This window comes from Capra hircus, chromosome 17, assembly GCF_001704415.2.
Source record: "Capra hircus breed San Clemente chromosome 17, ASM170441v1, whole genome shotgun sequence".
NCBI classification, from domain to species: Eukaryota; Metazoa; Chordata; class Mammalia; order Artiodactyla; family Bovidae; genus Capra; species Capra hircus.
In genome coordinates this window covers 40,985,193-41,005,287 of record NC_030824.1, presented here as the reverse complement: position 1 = coordinate 41,005,287, position 20,095 = coordinate 40,985,193, and the positions used below count along the sequence as shown (strand labels likewise).

Below are 20,095 nucleotides of genomic sequence, written 5' to 3'. Positions count from 1 at the left end.
AGGTGTAAGCCTAAAAAGATGAGATGACTTTTCCAGTAATAACCACACCATTAAGCACAAACATTTATTCACTGCTTGTTGTTGTTGCTGTTTAGTTGCTAAGTCATGTCCAATTCTTTTGGACATTAGCAGACAGATTCTTTACTACTGAGCCACCAGGGAAGCCCATTGACTGCTTACTATGCGTTAGATACTCTTCTAAGTGCTTTAGGTGCAATATTTTACTTAGTTTTCACTCTAAGGCTACGTGTAAAGTAATGGCAGAACCAGATACAGAATCTAAATCAGGAGAGTAAACAAATACTTTTCCAATCCAATTTTTGCCACAGATCCAAATCAAAAATTATATTAAATATATAGTTTAAATACTTTATCCACAGTAATATTTAATAATATTAAAATGTGACATTTTCTTATAATGAGATTGGTTAAAGTTTAATAATTTATTTATGGAATAAATTGTATAATTTAAATATCCTCAGTCAGTTCAGTTGCTCAGTCATGTCCTACTCTTTGCAACCCCATGGACTAAAGCACTCCAGGCTTCCCTGTCCATCACAGAGATCTTTTTTTAAAAAAGAAGATACGTGTTATGTGAGGAGTAATCCTTCGTGAATGTCTATACATCAGTGCTTCTTACTCATTTTTTACATCATTGTCTCCCAAAGGAGGCTTTTTAGACTTTTTTCTCCTAATTATTCCATCCTATGAAATTTTAATACCACACATCTGTATCGTATATATTTTTTGTACTGTACCCATATCTGTGTTTTGTACAGAAAAAGAGTAAATTTTTTGTCTCTCCCCACCAAGAACCAATTTTCGTGCTTCTTGAAATCCCTGTTGAGATTCCATACAGTATTTCTAATTTTGTGGTAAATGTTTTTCATATCTGTTTAATCCTGTACCTCCCATGTAATAATTCACATGTACATGTTTTGTTTTAATAAGTTTTTCAGACTTGTTTTGCACTCATTGGCGAAAAGGGCGTGACGTGGGATGTCATTAAGCTGCAGATAAACATGTACACAGCACCAGTTTTACTGGGTGCCTTCCTGGGAATTTTAAATATTATTCTGATCCTTACTATATTAAGGTAATTAGATAGAAATGATAAAACTACTCTTGTAGATTGTGAAATTAAATAAGCATTATCATTATTGAAGAATTATTATTTCTGTGATGTCTTCATTTGGTTTTTGATGTCTCTTGTACTTATATTTTTTAATAAGCGAATGCTTATGTGGTGCTCTTAACTAAAATAATGGATGATGAATAAGAACAGACTATAAATTCTTTGAAGATTTAAAGTTTGGTCTTGATTTACTAATTATAGGTTTCTAAGTAAGGTAATAGCATGAAAGCAACATTTTAGGTAGATTAATGATTAGTATCAACCTTAGATACAAAAATTCCTCATATATTTCATATCTTTTATATATCAGAAGAAATTTTATAAAACTAAAGAAGTTTTGTTACTATATATTACTTTGGAGTGTTTTATCCAAGAGTCCACAGATGTTTATAACTCATGTTGAAAACCATTGGAAAACTTCAAATATTGATTAAGGTAGCTCCTGTGTGCTCTTAGATTAACTGAGTACTTTTTCCATTTTATATGATAAAGTAATACAGTAATAATTGTAACATATCATTTTAACTTTATTGGTTATATCTCATAATAATTTCATTACTCAGAAGGCAGTAAAAGAAACTATCACAATGTGAAAAAATAGAAAGCTAATAATAAATTTAAACCATTCATCTATTATACTAAGCCTTTCATGGATACAATATTTATGTTTTTCTTTTAAGAGAACATCGTGTGGATGACACAGGACGACAGTGTAAAAATATTAATTTTGAAGAAGGTACTATTAACCTGTTTGATTAAATTACTATAATATTACAGAGTGTTTCTCATGATTCTATCTGTTTGACATTTACTTGAATCTTATTTCTGAGGACAACACAATGGGTAATTGGGGAAGGTCTCCAATTTGAATTTCCAAAGTTGAAATTTACCTAATTTATTATTTTTACAAAGGCATACCTGTATCAGTGATTTGGTGTGCATAGCTGGCAGCTGGCAGGGTAAAACCATTGCTAAAAATTACTTCATCTTGTTTTCCAAGAGCCAATATCCTAAAATCCTTGAGATCTTTGGAATGAATTCAGTAGTTTTGTTACCAAACGTATCTTTCTGATTCAAGTATTTCTTTGTTCACTTAATCATCGGTATAAGTATGGTTTCTCTTTTGCATTTTTATTCTTTCGGTATACTCCACAAATGCACATTTTCATCCTATAGATCTTTCTCTGGCCCATAAATAGGTACCCAGTTTGGTAAGTATGTATAGTTTATTAAATAAACCATTATTTAAGTACTTCTAGTTATACCCTCCTTGGGGAGTGTCCCTTCGTGAAAAAGAATGCAATTTAGTCCTTGCCCTCAAGGAGTTTATAAAGCTTTGGAAAAGACAGAATTATTTTGCTGAGTTCTTTGATAGGCATTTTATTTAATTTTCACAGCAAAACTACTGGAAGATAAAGTTAAAAGTAGTTCGGTGGAGAGCAGAGTGATGAGAAGCTATAGCAAATTTTAAACAAAGGATAAGTATGATGTTAGTCAGATTCCAAGTGAGGCTAATCCAGATACGTGAAGACCTGAACTACAGCAGTAACTGAGAATGGAGAAGTGATAGATATGAGCTTTCAAAGAAAAAAGAAAATCAAGATTCTTGACAGGCTGGATAGGTAATGCTAAACAATGGAGGAGGTTGTTGAAGATGTCTGCTAGGGTTTGATTCCAGATAGTTGAAAGAATGAGAGAAAAAGAATTTAAGAAGGGACATTGGCTGAAAAGACAAAATGATTTCAGTTTAGATCAAGCCAAATACAGTGCTACGCTAGGAACAACTAAAAAATGCCAGAGGCATTTGTAATTTTGATGGTAGAAATCAAACCAAGAGATAGAAATCTGGGAGTCATCCAGTGAAAAACACTATATCAAAAAAGAGAAAGGAGGAAAGGAAGGGATAGATGGATCAAGTGTGGCAAAATATTGTTGAATGTAGGGCATAGATGGATAAGAATATGTTTGGAATTTTTCAAAAGAAAGAACGCATGGTGAAGGAGTACCAACAGGAGGAATAAGCTACTTTTTGGAACAGGTGTAAAAGCGGATGCTAACTTAAAGGACCTATCAGATAAAGAGAAGGAGCAAGTTAAAGAGGATGTAGTTGGGGGCCGAGAAAGGGAAGATACACAAGAAGCAAAATCTTTCACAAGTTGAAGGAGATAACCATATATAGATCCTTGCTTTATTGACTTTAATTGCTTAGAAAGCACCTGGGAACCGTATTAAAATGCAGACTGTTTCAGTAGGCCTAGGGTGAGGCCTAAGTAGGGAGAATCTACATTTATAACAAGCTACCATGTGAGCTGATGCTGCTGATCTTGGAACCACACTTTGAGTAGCAAAGACCTACAGCTACACTGTCTAGTGTGGTAGTCACTGGTCAAACTTGACTGTTTAAACTTAGTTGCATTTAAGAAATTCCTGGAAATTCCCTGGCAGTCCGGTAGTTGGGACTTGGCGCTCTCACTGCCAGGGTCCTGGGTTTGATTCTTGTCAGGGAACTAAGATTTCTCAAGCCACACAGTGAGGCCAAAATAATGAAGAGTAATCTTAAAGAAAAAGAAATTCCTTGTTTTCACTATCTCACTAGCCACATTTCGGATTTTTGTTTTGTTTGTGTTTGCTTGCAGTGCTCTGTGGCTTGCAGGATATTAAACCAGGGATTGGACCCAGGCCACAACCATGACAGCACTGAGTCCTGACCACTGGCCTGCCGGGGAAATCCCACACTAGCACATTTCAAGTGCTCAGTTGATGGGTATATGTGCTAGTGGCCGACTGTATTGGACAGCACAGAGAAAGGACATTTCCATCACGTCAGGGTTCTCTTGGACAGCACTGATCTGAAACACAAATGAGAGTTTTAAAAGGAGTGATCTATTATGTTTCGTAAGATTTCTATGACCTTCAAAATAATTTTTATAAAACAAAGATCATTTTTAAATTTCAGTAAATGCTTAGATGAAATCTATCAGGATTGTTCCTCTTATTAAAGGTGTTATCATGGGATCAGGTTTAATTTCCAGTTACACAGTTTTTTAATCAATATGTTAGTGTAGTGTTTTCTTAAAATTCTTATAATTATGATACCTAGTTAATTCCTGCAGTTTAGGATGCATCATTTCCGAGTCTCCCCACTAAAGCTAGCACTGGTTGGAGGCTGTGGAAAACTAACCACCCATTAGTAAACTATAGTCTCATTTGGGGCAATGTTGGTATTTGATTCAAAGGATTAAAGACTGGCTTAGGTCGTAATTGAGAATCAGGGAGGTCTATCCAAATAATTTAAGGCCCACAGGGACCAGAATCTACCCCAGAAAAGGAACTTGGCAAAGATGACTGGTTTTGTTTGTGTAAAAGGGAGGTTATAACCCTTTGTTGAGTGTTCAAGGTGCCTAATTGCCCACAAGTATAACAGACAGTTATTGGAAAAGAAACTCATTCTCAGGAATCCTGAGATATAAAGGCAGGCACTACTATGAAAAAAAAATAGAAATTTGCTGTGTCTTAGGAAAGTCACCCCCTGCTCCTACTTCTGCTGTGCATACACTTAAAGATAGCATAAGTAAATACATTCTTGTATTATTTACCTAGTTTACTCTAAGTAGGTAAATTATTAAAAAAGCATGATGGACATATATAAATGCATGTATGTAACTTCATATTTTTAAATTACATTAGGTACAGCTTATATTGAGTTTGTTGCTTAACTTCATAGTTCAAGATCAGTGAATATCTGAACTCTTTTGCCTTCCTAATTTATGAAACTGCCATCAAATCTTGGTAGTTCTTTGCAAAACATATAAATGGTAATGTGAGGACTTTTAAAATTCTGGTAAAAAATGCAACACTATTTACTAATACTAATTCACTGAAATTAAGAGTATGTATCCATTGAAGTGAATCATAGAACTGAGAACTGATTTAGTAAACTTCGAGTCTTCATGAAATCCTTGTAAATTTAAAATTTCAGTAAGGTAGAAAAAAAATTGCAACTGAAATGTACTTTGCATGAGATGATTTTATCGAATTCTATGGACATACAATTCTCTTTTTGAGAGATGCCAAATAGAAAATCTGAGTATTTATTGTGGATAACAGAATTGAAATGTATGTCCTGGAAAGAAAATTCACTTTAATTTTCAATGCCATTTAAAAATTATTTCTATCATGTAAAAATTCTGTTACTTTTAAACTATTTTGAAGCCTAAAAATCATTTTAAATGTTGTCATTGAATTTGCTATGTATAATTTTTACATTATTTTAGTGTCATGAGAAAATTAAATATGTAAGTAATATAATTTTTCTTTTGTTTACTGTAGCAAGTACAGATGAAGTCCAAGTCCCCCAAGGAAATATTGATCAAGTTGCTGTGGTGGCCACCAATGTTCTGTTTTTTGTGATTCTATTTATCTTTGCCCTTTTTGAAACGTAAGTTTTTCTTCTATTTTCATCTAAATCAGATTGTATAAATAACCCATATTTCTTTATGCAATATTAATCAGGCTTATAGATATTCTCAAAAACCTTATGTAAGGCATATTTTTCTTATGATGTAAAAAAAGCAAGTATAAATTATTTGCCTTTTAACTTGAATGTTGTTAATTCTCTGCTGATAAACTTACTGCCTTATAGTGAGTCTGTTTCACTCTTCTTCCTTTCCTTTGAGTTTTATGATAAATATAGTTATAAAACTGTGTATTAATTTACTTTAAGCTATGTAGCTCCCAACTTATGTATATTGGATTCAGTCTAGAAATTTTAACTCTATTTCAGCCCTAATCCTGCAAAAAAACTAGTATATCTGCCTTGTGTAAGCTTTATTGACCTACACAAGTTATCATTTGGCTTTATTTTTAAAATACTTTTCCATTATATTATTAAAATAATACATTCTTGTTAAAAATATTCCAAACACTGCAACTATATTTCCATATCCACTACTTTCCCTGGAGGTAGCCACTGCTAATACATCAGTGTGTGTTTTATTTCCCTATCAATTTTTTTCTATACAACTGTAAGTATTGAGGTTTGTGTGTGTGTGTGTCCATTAAGCCAACATAGAATATGTGGTAGTATCATTTGACAGCTTGGTATATTCACTTACCAATATATTGTAACATTTTTATGCTGGTATATTTTATGCCAGATCTACTTGATTTTTAAAAAATTATTGAGATATATGAAAGTTTTACCTCATCTCATTTTGTGGGCATTTATTTTATTATGGTAAATATTGTTGTTCAGTCACCAGTCATCTCTCTGCGGCTCCACAGACTTCAGCACGCCAGGCTTCCCTGTCCTTCACTACCTCTCAGAGTTTGCTCAAACTCATGTCCATTGATTGAGTCAATGATGCCATCCAACCATCTCATACTGTTTCTCTCTTTTCCTCCTGCCCTCAATCTTTCCCAGCATCGGGGTCTTTTCCAGTGAGTCGGCTTTTTGCATCGGGTAGCCAAAGTATGAGAGCTTCAGCTTCAACATCAGTCCTTCTAATGCATATTCCGGGTTGATTTCCTTTAGGATTGACTAGTTTGATCTACTTGCTGTCCAAGGGACTCTCAAGAGTCTTCTCCAGTACCACAGTTTGAAAGCATCAATAAAACTTTTTTTTTTCAATTTTAGGGATTTAATTTATTCTCTTGTATATTTATTCCCCATTAATCCATGTTGAGCCATGTTAATGGTGGTTGTTGTTTGGTTGCTTGGTTATGTCCAACTCTCTTGTGGCCCTATGGACTGTACAGCCCTCCAGGCTCTTCTGTCCATGGGATTTCCCAGGTATGAATATTGAAATGGGTTGCCATTTCCTTCTCTGGAGGATTTTCCCAACCCAGGGATTGAACTTGGATCTTCTGCATTGGCAGGCAGATTCTTTACCACTGAGCTACCAGGGAAGCCACATGTTACTGGACATGTATTAAACTTTTAGTCTGCTGTGATTCTTAGAACTTTTCTGCCATATTTTCTTTTCTTTTTAAATTGAGATCAAATTTGTATATAATATTGTACTTGTTGTTTAAGGTATATCATTTTACTTTTTTTTTTTGGCTGCAATGGGTCTTTGTTCCTGTGCAGGCTTTCTCTAGTCACAGTGAGCAAGAGCCACTCCCTGGTTGTGATGCGTAGGCTTCTCATTGTGGTGACTTCTCTAGTTGTGGAGCACAGGCTCTAAGGTGCCGGCCCTTCAATAGCTATGGTGCCCAGGCCTAGTTGCCACACAGCACGTGGAATCTTTCTGGACCAGGGCAGTCAAACCCAAACGCTGCATTGGCAGGTGAATTCTCTACCACCAGGCATGTCCCTGTTTTAATTATTTTTAATTGTACAATTCAGTGATATTAAATACATTCACAGTGTTGTGCAACCATCACCACACCCATCCCCGGAACCTTTTTATCATCCTAAACAGAAGCATGACTACACCCATTAATCAGTAAGTCCCCATTCCTTCTCACCCCGCCCCTGGTTGCCTCTATTCTACTTTCTTTCTGTATGAATTTGCCTAGTCTGGGTACTTCATGTAAGTGGAATCATGCAATCTTTATTGTTTTGTATCTTGCATGTTTCACTTGGCATGATGTTTTCAAGGTCCTTCCATGTTGTAGCATGTGTCAGAATTTTATACTTTTAATAACTGAATAATATTCCACTGTATGCATATATCAGTTTTGTTTATCCATTCATCTGTCAGTGGAAATTTGGGTCATTTCCACCTTTTGCCTATTGTAGATAGTGCTCCTATGAACATAAGTATCCTATGAATATGATTATCTGAGTCCCTGCTTTCAATTCTTTTGGGTATCTACCCAGAAGTGGAAAGGCTGGATAATATGATAATTCTGTGTTTAGCTTGTTGAAAAACCACTGAACTGTTTTCTAAAGCAGCTTATCTGATTTTAAAATAAAAAATGATAATGTTAAAAAAATGGTGATGTGCTGGGACTTTACTGGTGGTCCAGTGATTAAGATGCCATGCTTCCAATGCAGAAGATGCTGGTTCAAACCCTGGTCAGGGAACTAAAATCCCACATACCATGTTGCCAAAAAAAGTGATTTTTTTCTGAGATTTTTTTTTTTTTTCACTTATTTACTCATATCATGCTTTATGGAAATTTCTCTTTTTCCAACTTTTCTCTTTTTGATGTTATTTGCCGGGTTAAATATTGCTGTAAAAATCACCAAGACAAATGGAAATACTCTAAATCTGCCCAAAACAGGTAACTCCTGGAGTTCTAGAGCAGAGTAAATAACAGGTTCACCGAGAGGCCACGACACCAGCAGATGCCCCTTCCTAACGGAGTGGATGGGTTGAGGAACCTGCTGATGGTTATTACCTCCCTCTGGAGCAGTGGCCACTCACCTTGGCTGCATATTGGAATCACCTGGGATGCTTAAATAAACACCAGTGCCTGGGTCCTACCCACCCCACCCAGACTCTTACTTGGGCATAGTCTAATAGTGGAGGTATTCTTGCCAGGAGTCCCTGGCATTCTGATAAGAAGCCAAGTTGAGAGCCACTGCATTAGGAGATGGATTGTTCGATTTAAGTCCTATGTCACGTGTCAGTCTAAGGGATAAGCTATGGGGCCTCAACTTCCCTTTGACTCTGTTTAGTTATAGCCCTTTACGTACATCCATATCCTTGTTAGAAAAAATATGTCCCATTTGTGGTAATTTTGGTAGAGCTGAAATATGGATGGCTGCTATTATCAAGACATGTCTACCTTGTCAAATGTTTGCAGAAGCTTTCACTCTTGTTCTCAAATAAACTTTCTTTTTTTGAAAAAAAAAAGTGATTTTTTTAAAAGAATGACTATTTTAAAATATTTTAAAATTCTTTTTGTAGCCAATTAACAGAAGGAGATAGAAAGTCAGAAAAGAAGATTGTCAAGGAAGGAGACGGATAGTCATATAAAGGAAGAGTAGCCTTAGACGTAGGGAGAAATATGTGCATTCAAAGTTAAGTATAAAAGAGACCGAGGAAGAGAAAAAGCAATCCCATAAGTTTCTCATAACTTAACCATAGTAATATTATTTCATTGAAAAGAGACCAATTTAAACCAAAATGCAACCATGACTTCTTATATTAGAATGATAGGAATTATAGTTTGTTTTCTTTTCCTGTTTTTCAAACTTTTTGCAGTGTGGATATGTTACTTATATAATTATAATAACTATTAAAAAATAAAAATGCAGACAGCCAAACTTGGTAGCCTGTGTTACTGTGATATTATGTTACAATAAAATGTCCTTAAAATGTGTTAAAATTTTTGTTTATGTAGATCTGATGTCATTGATAAAAGTGATGCAAATTCTTAAATGTGTTGGTATCTAATAAAGCTTACTATTTCAACTTTAACCATGACTAAGGTTTAAATAAAATGAGAATGAGTTATTTTTTGTTTCTATTAGCATTGTGACTCCATTAACAATGGATATGTATGCCTGGACCAGAGAACAAGCTGTATTATATGATGGAATAATACTTGCTGCTCTTGGAGTTGAAGCAGTTATTATTTTCATGGGGATAAAACTACTTTCCAAAAAGTAAGTTATGTGTCTTTTTTTTAAATTTCACACCTGTTTTTTTTTTTTAAATAAAACATGAAATAGAGCTAATGATGTAAGTGAATGTATCAGTAAAATAATGTGAATCTTTTTTCTTATTGTATGAGTTTTAGTCCTTGGACGTTTGCAAACATTTAAAATTTATTAAAGAAGCATATTTCTATACCATGTAGAAGATTTTTTGGTAAAGCAAGAATATCTTACAAAGTGAATAATTGTCTTCTAATGTGTCTTTTGTATATTTTATTTAAAGTATCTCTGTAAGTGTATTTCATAAAATATTGTTCTTCTATGTGGTAATATATGTTATACAACAAGAAAGATTAATGGTTAAGTCTGGAAAATTCTGGTTAAAATAATCAAACTCCTTTACTCTAAAACTTCTAAATCTTCAGTATATATACTGTATCATCATGGCAAATAGAGAATGTAGCATTTCTCAAAGTTAATTGCAGCTTTGATCATAGAACACTTTTTTAGTTTTTTTATTTTTAAAATTTATTTTTAATTGAAGGATAATTGCATTACAGTGTTGTGTTGGTTTCTGCCATATATCAACAGGAAATAGGCACAGGTTTACATGTTTCCTCACTCTTGAACCTCCCTCCCTACTCCACCCCATCCCACCGCTCTAGGTTGTCACAGAGCACCAGGTTGAGCTCCCTGTGTTATAAAGCAACTTCCCATTAGCTATCTGTTTTACATATAGTAATGTATATGTTTCCCTGCCACTCTCTCAGTTCACTGTCCCACCCTCTCCTTCCCCGACTCTGTCCATAAGTCTGTTCTCTATGGATCATAGACACTTTTTTAAAGAAGCATTTTGCAAAAGTAAACTGTAAGGAAATTATTGTATAAAATTTAGTTCATATCGTCTGTGGTGGTATGTTAGTTGATGAATTCAGTTTTAACAATTTAATTACTCCTGAATACTTTAACAATATAACTTTAATACAGTTCTAAGATCATTTGACAAATACTGAGTCAGTGTATAGGGTTGGATGCTATGGGGAATACTGTGAAGATTCTTGTCTTTATAGAGCCAAGAAAGAGGCCAGATTATACAGTGGAAGTGAGAAATAGATTTAAGGGACTAGATCTGATAGACAGAATGGTGACTGCAGCCATGAAATTAAAAGATGCTTACTTTCTTGGAAGAAAAGTTATGACAGCATATTAAAAAGCAGAGATAACTACTTTGCCAACAAAGGTCCGTCTAGTCAAGGGTATGGTTTTTCCAGTAATCATGTGTGGATGTGAAAGTTGGCCTATAAAGAAAGCCTGAGAGCCAAAGAATTGATGCTTTTGAACTGTGGTGTTGGAAAAGACTCTTGAGAGTCCCTTGGACTGCAAGGAGATCCAACCAGTCCATCCTAAAGGAGATCAGTCCTGGGTGTTCTTTGGAAGGACTGATGTTGAAGCTGAAACTCCAATTCTTTAGCCACCTAATGTGAAGAGCTGACTCATTTGGAAAGACCCTGATGCTGGGAAAGATTGAGATCAGGAGAAGAAGGGGACGACAGAGGATGAGATGGTTGGATGGCATCATTGACTCAGTGCACATAAGTCTGAGTAAACTCCGGGAGTTGGTGATGGACAGGGAGGCCTGGCGTGCTGCAGTCCATGAGTTCGCAAAGAGTTGGACACGACTGAGTGACTGAACTGAGCTAAACTGAAAGAGGCCGATATATAGATAGAGACATAGACATCAATTCATATTCAGTTAAATAATAGTAGATGTATTACATCTTGCTACAAAGATAGAGTGTTCTGCTGATATTCTTACAGGTTATCCAATTTCATACCTTCCAAGAGCTTGTATGCTATGGAAAGCCAGTAAACACAAGTATGAAATCAGGTATAAATAAGTAGTATAAAGAATAGAGCACAGGAAGAGAATGAAAAGTGGCATAGGTAGTGTTTTGATTGGCTTCTCAAGGAAAGCAGCTCAGTTTGAAGTTACATCCAGGTTGAGACTTGAGTGAAATCAGAGAATAGCCATTTCAGGGGCCTGAACTCTTGCTTCAGAAGACTGACCTTCATATAAATAAGGAACAAGCAGGAAGGCCATTTTGGCTAGAGCAGAATGAGAGAAATGGCAAATGAGGGGAGATCAGGTTGGAAAGATATGAAACCTTGTAGGTATTCTGAGGGTGATGGGAAGTGTTGGGTTTCTTTTGTTTCAGGAGCCTTTGGTCTTGTTTGTGTGTTTCACATTTTATTATGGAAAATTTCTAACATAAGCAAAGATGTAGAGAGAATCATGTCCTGAATGTCTAACATCTGTTATCCAGCTTCAACAGTTATAACCTTGGATAATCTTGATTCATCTATACCACTCCCTATCCTCCACACCTGGATCATTTTGAAGCTGATGTTAGACATCATTTCATGTCTTCCATAAATATTTCAGTATGTATCTCTAAAAGTTGACAACATTATCACAGCTAAAAAAATTAACAGTGATTTCTAAATATCATCAAATATCTAGTGTGTATTCAGATTTTCTCCACTATCTTAATTTTTAAAAAAAATTTGTTTTGTCTTATTTTATAGCTTACTCACTTGACTCAGGCCCTTATGTTTCTTAAATATCTTGGTATAGCTTTCAGAGGAGAGACAGAGATTCTTTGCTTTTATTAATTGGTTTTTAAAATAACTAGTGGATTCCATAACATCCTCTAAGTTACCAAGAATATTCTATTTTAATATAGTATGTATTTATAGATTATAACATTTTTATGTGTTTCACGTCACTGTCACTACTATTCTCTTTGGTATTCAGGTCATGTTTTTGGCCAGCTTCCTCAAATTGACTCTGAGCCCTTATTTTTGGCTGCACTGCACAGCATGTGGGATCTTAGTTCCCCAGCCAGGGTTCAAACCCGTGCCCCTGCGGTAGAAAGGCAGAGCTCTAACCACTGGACAGCCAGGGAATTCTTTTATGACCAGTAGTCACTGATAATTTCTGTTCTTTCTGTTATGGTAAGATGTCAAGGCTCATCTTAATACTTCTGGTCCCAGACTTGAAATCAGCCAGTTTTCAGAGGAGTCCTAGTTCCTCTTAGTGGGAAATTATAGTTTGTATTTGTTTTAATTAATATATCACTTTAAGTATCAAAATATTATTTGTTTATAGTTTTAAAAATGGTAAAGGTAATGGAACTATATGTTATAATACACTGTTTCATTTTTAAATTAGAGTTTCTGTTCTTTAACAGGATTGGTGAGCGTGCTCTTCTACTGGGAGGACTCATCATTATATGGGTTGGCTTCTTTGTCTTGTTACCTTGGGGAAATCAGTTTCCCAAAATACAGTGGGAAGGTATAGCCATTCATAATTCTATAATGTTAGCCCCTGTTATTCATCTAAAATTAACAAGTAATACACTGTACTAATTTTGTTTTCATAGATTTACATAATAACTCAATCCCTAATACCACATTTGGAGAAATAATTATTACTCTTTGCAAGTCTCCAAGAGAAGATCACAGTGAAGAACCAACTGGTTGCCCAGTTGAACAAGCGTGGTGCCTGTATACCCCCATGATCCATCTGGCCCAGTTCCTCATATCAGCTGTGCTAATTGGAATAGGCTATCCATCCTGCAATGTTATGTCCTATACATTATATTCAAAAATTCTGGGACCAAACCCTCAGGTGAGTCCGTTATTCTGATGTTGGAGTTGTGTGAGGTGTATGTATACTTGCAAGCACTCACATTTTTTTTTTTTCCAACCAGTCTCCATTTTTACACAAGCTGATTTAGGGGATTTTTATCATACTCAGCATTTTAAATTTAAAACTCCACCGCTTTCATGAAGTACTTACAAGATTGTAAGCTGAAATTTAACAGAAAGTACTTTAAGTTGAACTCAGATTATGAGCTCTAAGTTATTTTCATAGAAAAAATTATCCGAAGCATACTTTTAAGAAACTCATTGTTAAACTAGGCAACAGTTAGCCAACCAAAATTGATAGCCAAATTTAGATCTAGACTTAATTTCATGTGGTCCTAGGGATAAGTTATCAAGAGATGAAAACACAGTAGTCTGAAAAGTATGCAGCAGTTTTGTTATTTTAAATTTGTTCTTATAAGAATTTCCATATTCATTATTTAAAACTTAGAAAAAGTATAGAAGCAAAATGGAGAAAAGTATCAAAGAGACAAGTACTAAAGTTTGGTGAAATATGCTTCCACTTAGAGTCTTTATCCATGTGTTTGTGCATGGGTGTGTGGGCCTAACACAAAAATAGGACTGTATCTTTGATACTATTTTGTAATCTGTTTTTTAAAATTATGCTATAAATATTCTCCCGTAACATTTAATTTTAAGGAATTATCTTTTAATGGAGACATATTCCATCTTATGTACCATCATTTACTCAGTCATTTTCCTATGACTGTACATTTAGGTTATTTCAGATTTTACTTCTGACTTTCCTTTTTGGTGCATGCATGCTTAAGTCGCTTGAGTCATGTCCGACTGCGATTGTATAGACTGTAGCCCATCAGTCTCCTCTGTCCATAGGATTCTCCAGGCAAGAATACTGGAGTGGGTTGCCAAGTCCTCCTCCAGGGGATCTTTCTGGTCCAGGGACTAAACCTGCATCTCTTATGTCTCCTGCATTGGCAGGCAGGTTTTTTTTACCACAAGCACCACCTGGGAAGCAGTTATTTAAATGGCAACAGAATGAAAAACAGTATCTTCCTTTTTATAAAAATTAAACTGATGGTTTTACATTTTCAAGGTAGAAATTAGTATTTTTCTTTAAATAAAGCAAAGATAAAAGTTCATTATCACTCTTTTTAAACTATAATAATAAACATTTTAGTAATTTCTGGGCTTTTTAATCTATAAAGTTATATTTTCACATTTTCAAAATCAGGAATAAATGCATATTAGTTACAAAAACAGTACATGATAGTTGTAAGAAAAGTCAAATAATTTGAAATGTATATAGCAGAAAAGGAAGGATCCCCTTAGCCCATCATACTGTAGTTAACCGCTTCATAGTGTACTTCATTTGTACCCTTCATGACTTTTGTTACGCCTTCTCAAATATATCCACCCTCATGCCTTTTAAAAAATATGAATTATATCTCAAGTATGTAAACTTTTTTCTACATTTTGGATTTTTTTCCCTTTAATATACCATGACTTTCTATGTCAACACGAATAGATGTTAATCTCATTATAAGATCTTATTCTCTATATGGATCTCCTTATTCTTTTAAGCAACTACACAGCATTCCATTTATTAAAAGTGCCATAAATTATTTACTCAGTCCACATTTGACAGGTCATTTACAATTGGGGGGATATTAAAAGTAATGCTGCATTTTGGACACTGTAGTTGGAGCAGTGACATTGTGGTGACATGGAAATTAATACAGTGGAGTTGGCCAAATCAGGCTTCAAATCTCTTGGATAAGTTTAATTTAAGATAAATTTAATTCAAGTAAATACAGTGTCCAAAATGCAGCATTACTTTTAATATCCCCCCAATTGTAAATGACCCGTCAAATGTGGAGTGAGTAAATAATTTATGGCACTTTTAATAAATGGAATGCTGTGTAGTTGCTTAAAAGAATAAGGAGATCCATAAACAGAATAAGATCTTATAATGAGATTAACATCTCATAGAGGGGGTTTCCCTAGTGGCTCAGACGGTAAAGTGTCTGTCTGCAATGCAGGAGACACAGGTTCGATCCTGGGTTGGGAAGATCCCCTGGAGAAGGAAATGGCAGCCCACTGCAGTGTTCTTGCCTAGAAAATTCCATGGACGGCGGAGCCTGGTAGGCTACTGTCCATGGGGTCGCAGAGTCGGACACGACTGAGCGACTTCACTTCACTTCACCAATCATAGAAATTTGTGAACATAGGAAATAATATATGTAAAGCACCTAATGTAGTGTCTGGAAAATAGCAAGTACAAAACAAATGTTAGCCTTAAAAGGTAAGTTTATAAATCATTTCAGTAGACAGTGTTTGTTCTTTTATACTACTTTTATTTTTCCTAAAGTGAAAGAAGTGAAAGTGAAGTCGCTCAGTCGTGTCCGACCCTTTGCGACCCCATGGACTGTAGCCTACCAGGCTTCTCTGCCTGTGGGATTCTCCAGGCAAGAGTACTGGAGTGGGGTGCCGTTTCCTTCTCCAGGAGATCTTCTCAACCCAGGGATCGAACCTGGGTCTCCCGCATTGCAGGCTTCCTAAATAGTATATCAAATAAGTTTATCATTCATTATTTATGGTATTTATAGAGAAGCACTTTGTATTTAATTTAAAAACAACAGAGAAAATGACTACACCTGAGTATGCGTGTGCTTCTCCCTCCACAGGGTGTGTACATGGGCTGGCTAACAGCGTCTGGAAGTGCAGCACGGATTCTTGGACCTGTGTTCATCAGCCAAGTGTACACTGCCTGGGGTCCACGGTGGGCTTTCAGCCTAGTGTGTGGGATGGTGGTGCTTACCATCACACTCCTGGGTGTGGTTTACAGAAGACTCATTGCTTTTTCTGTAAGGCATGGAAGGATTCAAGAATAACCTAGCTAAGACTGTGTGGAAAGTACTTGTGTGAAACTTTCTCTTTTTTAAGACTCTTCTTGACGACTGCTATGAGTCAGTTTCCTAAAGTCAGGTTGTAGGTAATCGTATATGTTGCAAAACAAGAACGTACATTGAATAAAATAGGGAATTCTATGTGTAATTGTGACTAGCAAGGTAATATGAAAATTCTGGATTATAGTTTTCCTTGTCTCAAAAAAAGAAACAGTTTCTATAAGACCTTTTTTGGGGATGGCATGAAGTCATGAATGAATAGACAGTGCTCTATAAATGTGAAGTTATACCCTTAAGTCAAATTGCAGAAGTGTCATTAAAATAATGAGAAGATCTATGCAGTGAAATCATAAGGAGAGTTCTGTATGAATTACCCGTGATAGAATGAAATCACATAAATTTTTACCTAAATAGAGGGATTTTTATTGAAAGGTAGCTCCTTTTTATTTGCTAAAAATACATTTTATGTTATTATCAAGTTTTCCTTAAAAAATAAAATCATGACTTAAATTTTCCACTTACCATGCCTGTCATCCTGCCTTAGCTTCTATAAGTCATGATTTTTAATACTATACTTTGCATCTTATTTTAGTTTTGGTTCTTACTAAGTAACCCTTAAGTTAATGCATGTGTATGAATAATGCTCATATTTGAGCAATAAAGATCATCGATAGATCAAAATGGATTTCACTACCTGTAGTAGGGATAACTACTTTTTTCTTTCAAGGCCTAATAAATAATTCAACTTTAAAACATAAGCCAGATAATGTGTTGTTATATACATATACTGAACACCAAAATGTTAAAATTATCGGCATTTTCCAACTCTCTTAAATTCTAGAGAAAAACTATTATTTTATTTACTTTTTCTCTTGTCTCAGTAGTGGTCGGGAAGACCCAACAGTTTTCAATCTTGTCTGCATAGCTACTGAGAACCACAGAATTTAAAATTTGGATAGGCCATGGTAACCCCAATATAGTTAGCTAATGAATATCTGAGGTAAAATGCCTTTAACTAACAATTTACTGAGTTTACTAGAAGTTGGCTAAATTACACTATGTACACATTACTACCTCACAGGAATTTGAATGCTGCTAAAAGGGACTAGTACAGAACTATATATCTATATATATGGGTGATCTGTATTACCCCAAAATACAAAAATGTTTCTAAATACTTTTCCAAATGTTTCCTACTGTTATGAAAGTTTTCAAAACCGAGAGTAAACATTATAATCTGCACTTTATATTGTTTGCTGTCCTTTCTTTGGCGGTGGTGGTGGGGTGGCTTGAATAACACATTTATTTCTCACAGTTCTGGTCTAGAAGTCTAAGATCAAGGTGCTAGCAGGGTTGGTTTCTTCTGAGGCTTTTCTCCTTGGTATGTAGTGCGTGCATACTCTTGTCGTGTCTGACTCTTTGTGACCCCCATTGATGTAGCTTGCCGAGCTCCTCTGTCCATGGAATTTCCCAGGCAAGAATACTGGAGTGGGTTGCCATTTCCTCCTCCAGGGGGATCTTCCTGACTGAGGGATCGAAACCACATGTCCCGTGTCTCCTGCATTGGCAAGTGGATTCTTTACCACTGAGCTACCTGGGAAGCCATCTTGGTATGTAGAGGGTTATCTTTTTCCTGTCTTTTGTTTTTTTCTGGCTTTATTGAGATATAATGGACATATAACATTGTATAGGTTTAAGGTGTACAACATGTTGATTTGATCCTTAAATAATGCAAAATGATTACAGTAGCATTAGCTATCACCTCCATCATATCACATAATTAGTTTCTTTCATGGTGAGAACATTAAAATCAACTCTTAGCAATTTTTAAGTATACAGCACAGTGTTACTAACTATAATCACCAGGAAGTTTGTACTCTTAGACCAATATCTCTCCATTCCCTTCACTCCCTCGCCCCTGGCAATTCTCATTCCACTCTGCCTCTAATAGTTTGGCTCTTTTAGATTTCACATACAAGTGGTGTCATACAGTATTTGTCCTCTCTATGGTTATTAACTTAGCATAATACCCTCAGGGTCCATCCATGTTGTCACAAATGGCAGAATCTTTCTTATGGCTGAATAATATTCACACACACACACACTTAACTGAAAACCTCCCTGGTGGCTCAGACGGTAAGGCATCTGCCTGCAATGTAGGAGACCTGGGTTCAATCCCTGCGTCGGGAAGATCCCCTGGAGAAGGAAATGGCAACCACTCCAGTACTCTTGCCTGGAAAATTCCATACATGGATGAGCCTGGTAGGCTAGAGTCCATGGGATCACAAAGAGTCGGGCACGACTGAGCAACTTTACTGGCTCACTGGTTCCTTATCCATTTGTCTGCTGATGGACACCTAGGTTGTCTGTCTATCATCTCATTGCTGTTGTAAATAATGCTGTAGTAACATGAGAAGGCACATATCTCCTGATATTCTGCCTTCATCTTTGGATATATACCTGATGGAATTGTTGGATCACATGGTCTTGATATTTTAAGGAATCTCCACACTCTTGCAATGGCTGTACCAATTTATATTCCCATCAGCAGCACATGAATGTTCCCTTTCTCCGCACACTTACAGTTTTTATCTTTTTGATGATAGCCATTTTTAACAGGAAGAGGTGATGTATTTCACTGTTGGTGTTCACTGCTGTGAACAGGCTTTCACCAGCTGTGCGCAGGAGTTACCCTTCACTGGTGCAGCTTTCTCACTGCAGTGGTTTCTCTTGTGGAGCACAGGCTCTAGGTGCACAGGCTTCGACAGCTGTGGCACGCTGGCTCTAGAGCATTATGTAGATCTCATTTTGGATCTTGTTTTAAGTCAAATGTAAAATGGTATTGTTGAGGTAATTGGAGAAATTTGTGAGGGACTGAGGTCAGTGGGTAAATTTTGGAGCAAGTAGGGTCAGGGTTCCCAGAACCTAGTCCCCTAGCTTCATCAGGGTGGTGTGGGGTCTGTGCTGAGCCTGGGTGGCAGGGTCTCTTCTGGGACGGCTCATGCATTGTGATAACAGCCGTTGTTCCTAGCTGCAGAGCCTGAATCTCTGTCCCTCCTACAGGGTCTGAGCTAATATCCTCTAATAAATACTTTCTCCTTAGGTTAGATTGTGTTTTAGTTTGTAACTGAAACCCCTGGCTGATACAGGAGGCAAGAGTAGATGTTTGAAGACGTGAAGAAAGCTATTGTCTTAGTAAAGATGAGTGATGCTGGTGACTTCAATTAGGGAACTGACTGGAATTGGGAATTAAAAGCATGTTGAATGCAGTTTAGAGGTAGAGTTAGGATTAATTGGTGATTAGATTAAAGGTAAAATAAGGTGTTAAGAATGAGTGCTAGGATTTTGAAATGAAAAACTAGTGATGCAGATGCCATTTACTGGAATAATTACTGAGGAGAACAGGGAAAGTGTGCAGTTGACCAAATGTTCTGATAGATAACAAAAGCATGCCAGATAGATAAGCCCATAAACAGATAAAAACAGAATGTATTATAAAATGAGCTGAAAGAAACTGTGAAGGCAAGGCAAAAAAATGACAAAATTGTATTTTGGAAAACTGAGAAATGGGAACATTTCCCAATGAAATAGGAAAATAAGATAATAAGGTATGAAAATATAGCTGGCAGAGCTCAGGAAATAAGAAACTTAAATAATTTCAGACATGAACAAATTAAAAGGAACACAAGAGTAATAAGATGCCATAGATAATTTTATAATGGAAATTAAAGATGGAGGAAAAGTAAAATACTAAAGAGATAATAGGCATATGAAAAGGAAATTCAACCTGGAAGAAGGGAGTAAAGCAAAAGA

At 35.8% G+C, this 20,095-nt stretch overlaps 1 protein-coding gene across 2 annotated transcripts in view; it reads left to right on the top strand.

The window, feature by feature from the left end:
• Positions 1–17,529, top strand: part of MFSD8 (major facilitator superfamily domain containing 8) — a 40,444-nt gene extending 22,915 nt beyond the window's left edge. For both annotated transcript variants that reach the window (XM_005691266.3, XM_013970528.2), the window contains exons 6-12: positions 952–1,096; positions 1,816–1,871; positions 5,465–5,573; positions 9,561–9,695; positions 12,938–13,041; positions 13,130–13,377; positions 16,061–17,529. In XM_005691266.3, coding sequence (XP_005691323.1) covers positions 952–1,096; positions 1,816–1,871; positions 5,465–5,573; positions 9,561–9,695; positions 12,938–13,041; positions 13,130–13,377; positions 16,061–16,267 — 1,004 coding nt within the window. In that variant the 3' untranslated portion in view covers positions 16,268–17,529. The remainder of the gene's footprint in view (positions 1–951; positions 1,097–1,815; positions 1,872–5,464; positions 5,574–9,560; positions 9,696–12,937; positions 13,042–13,129; positions 13,378–16,060) is intronic.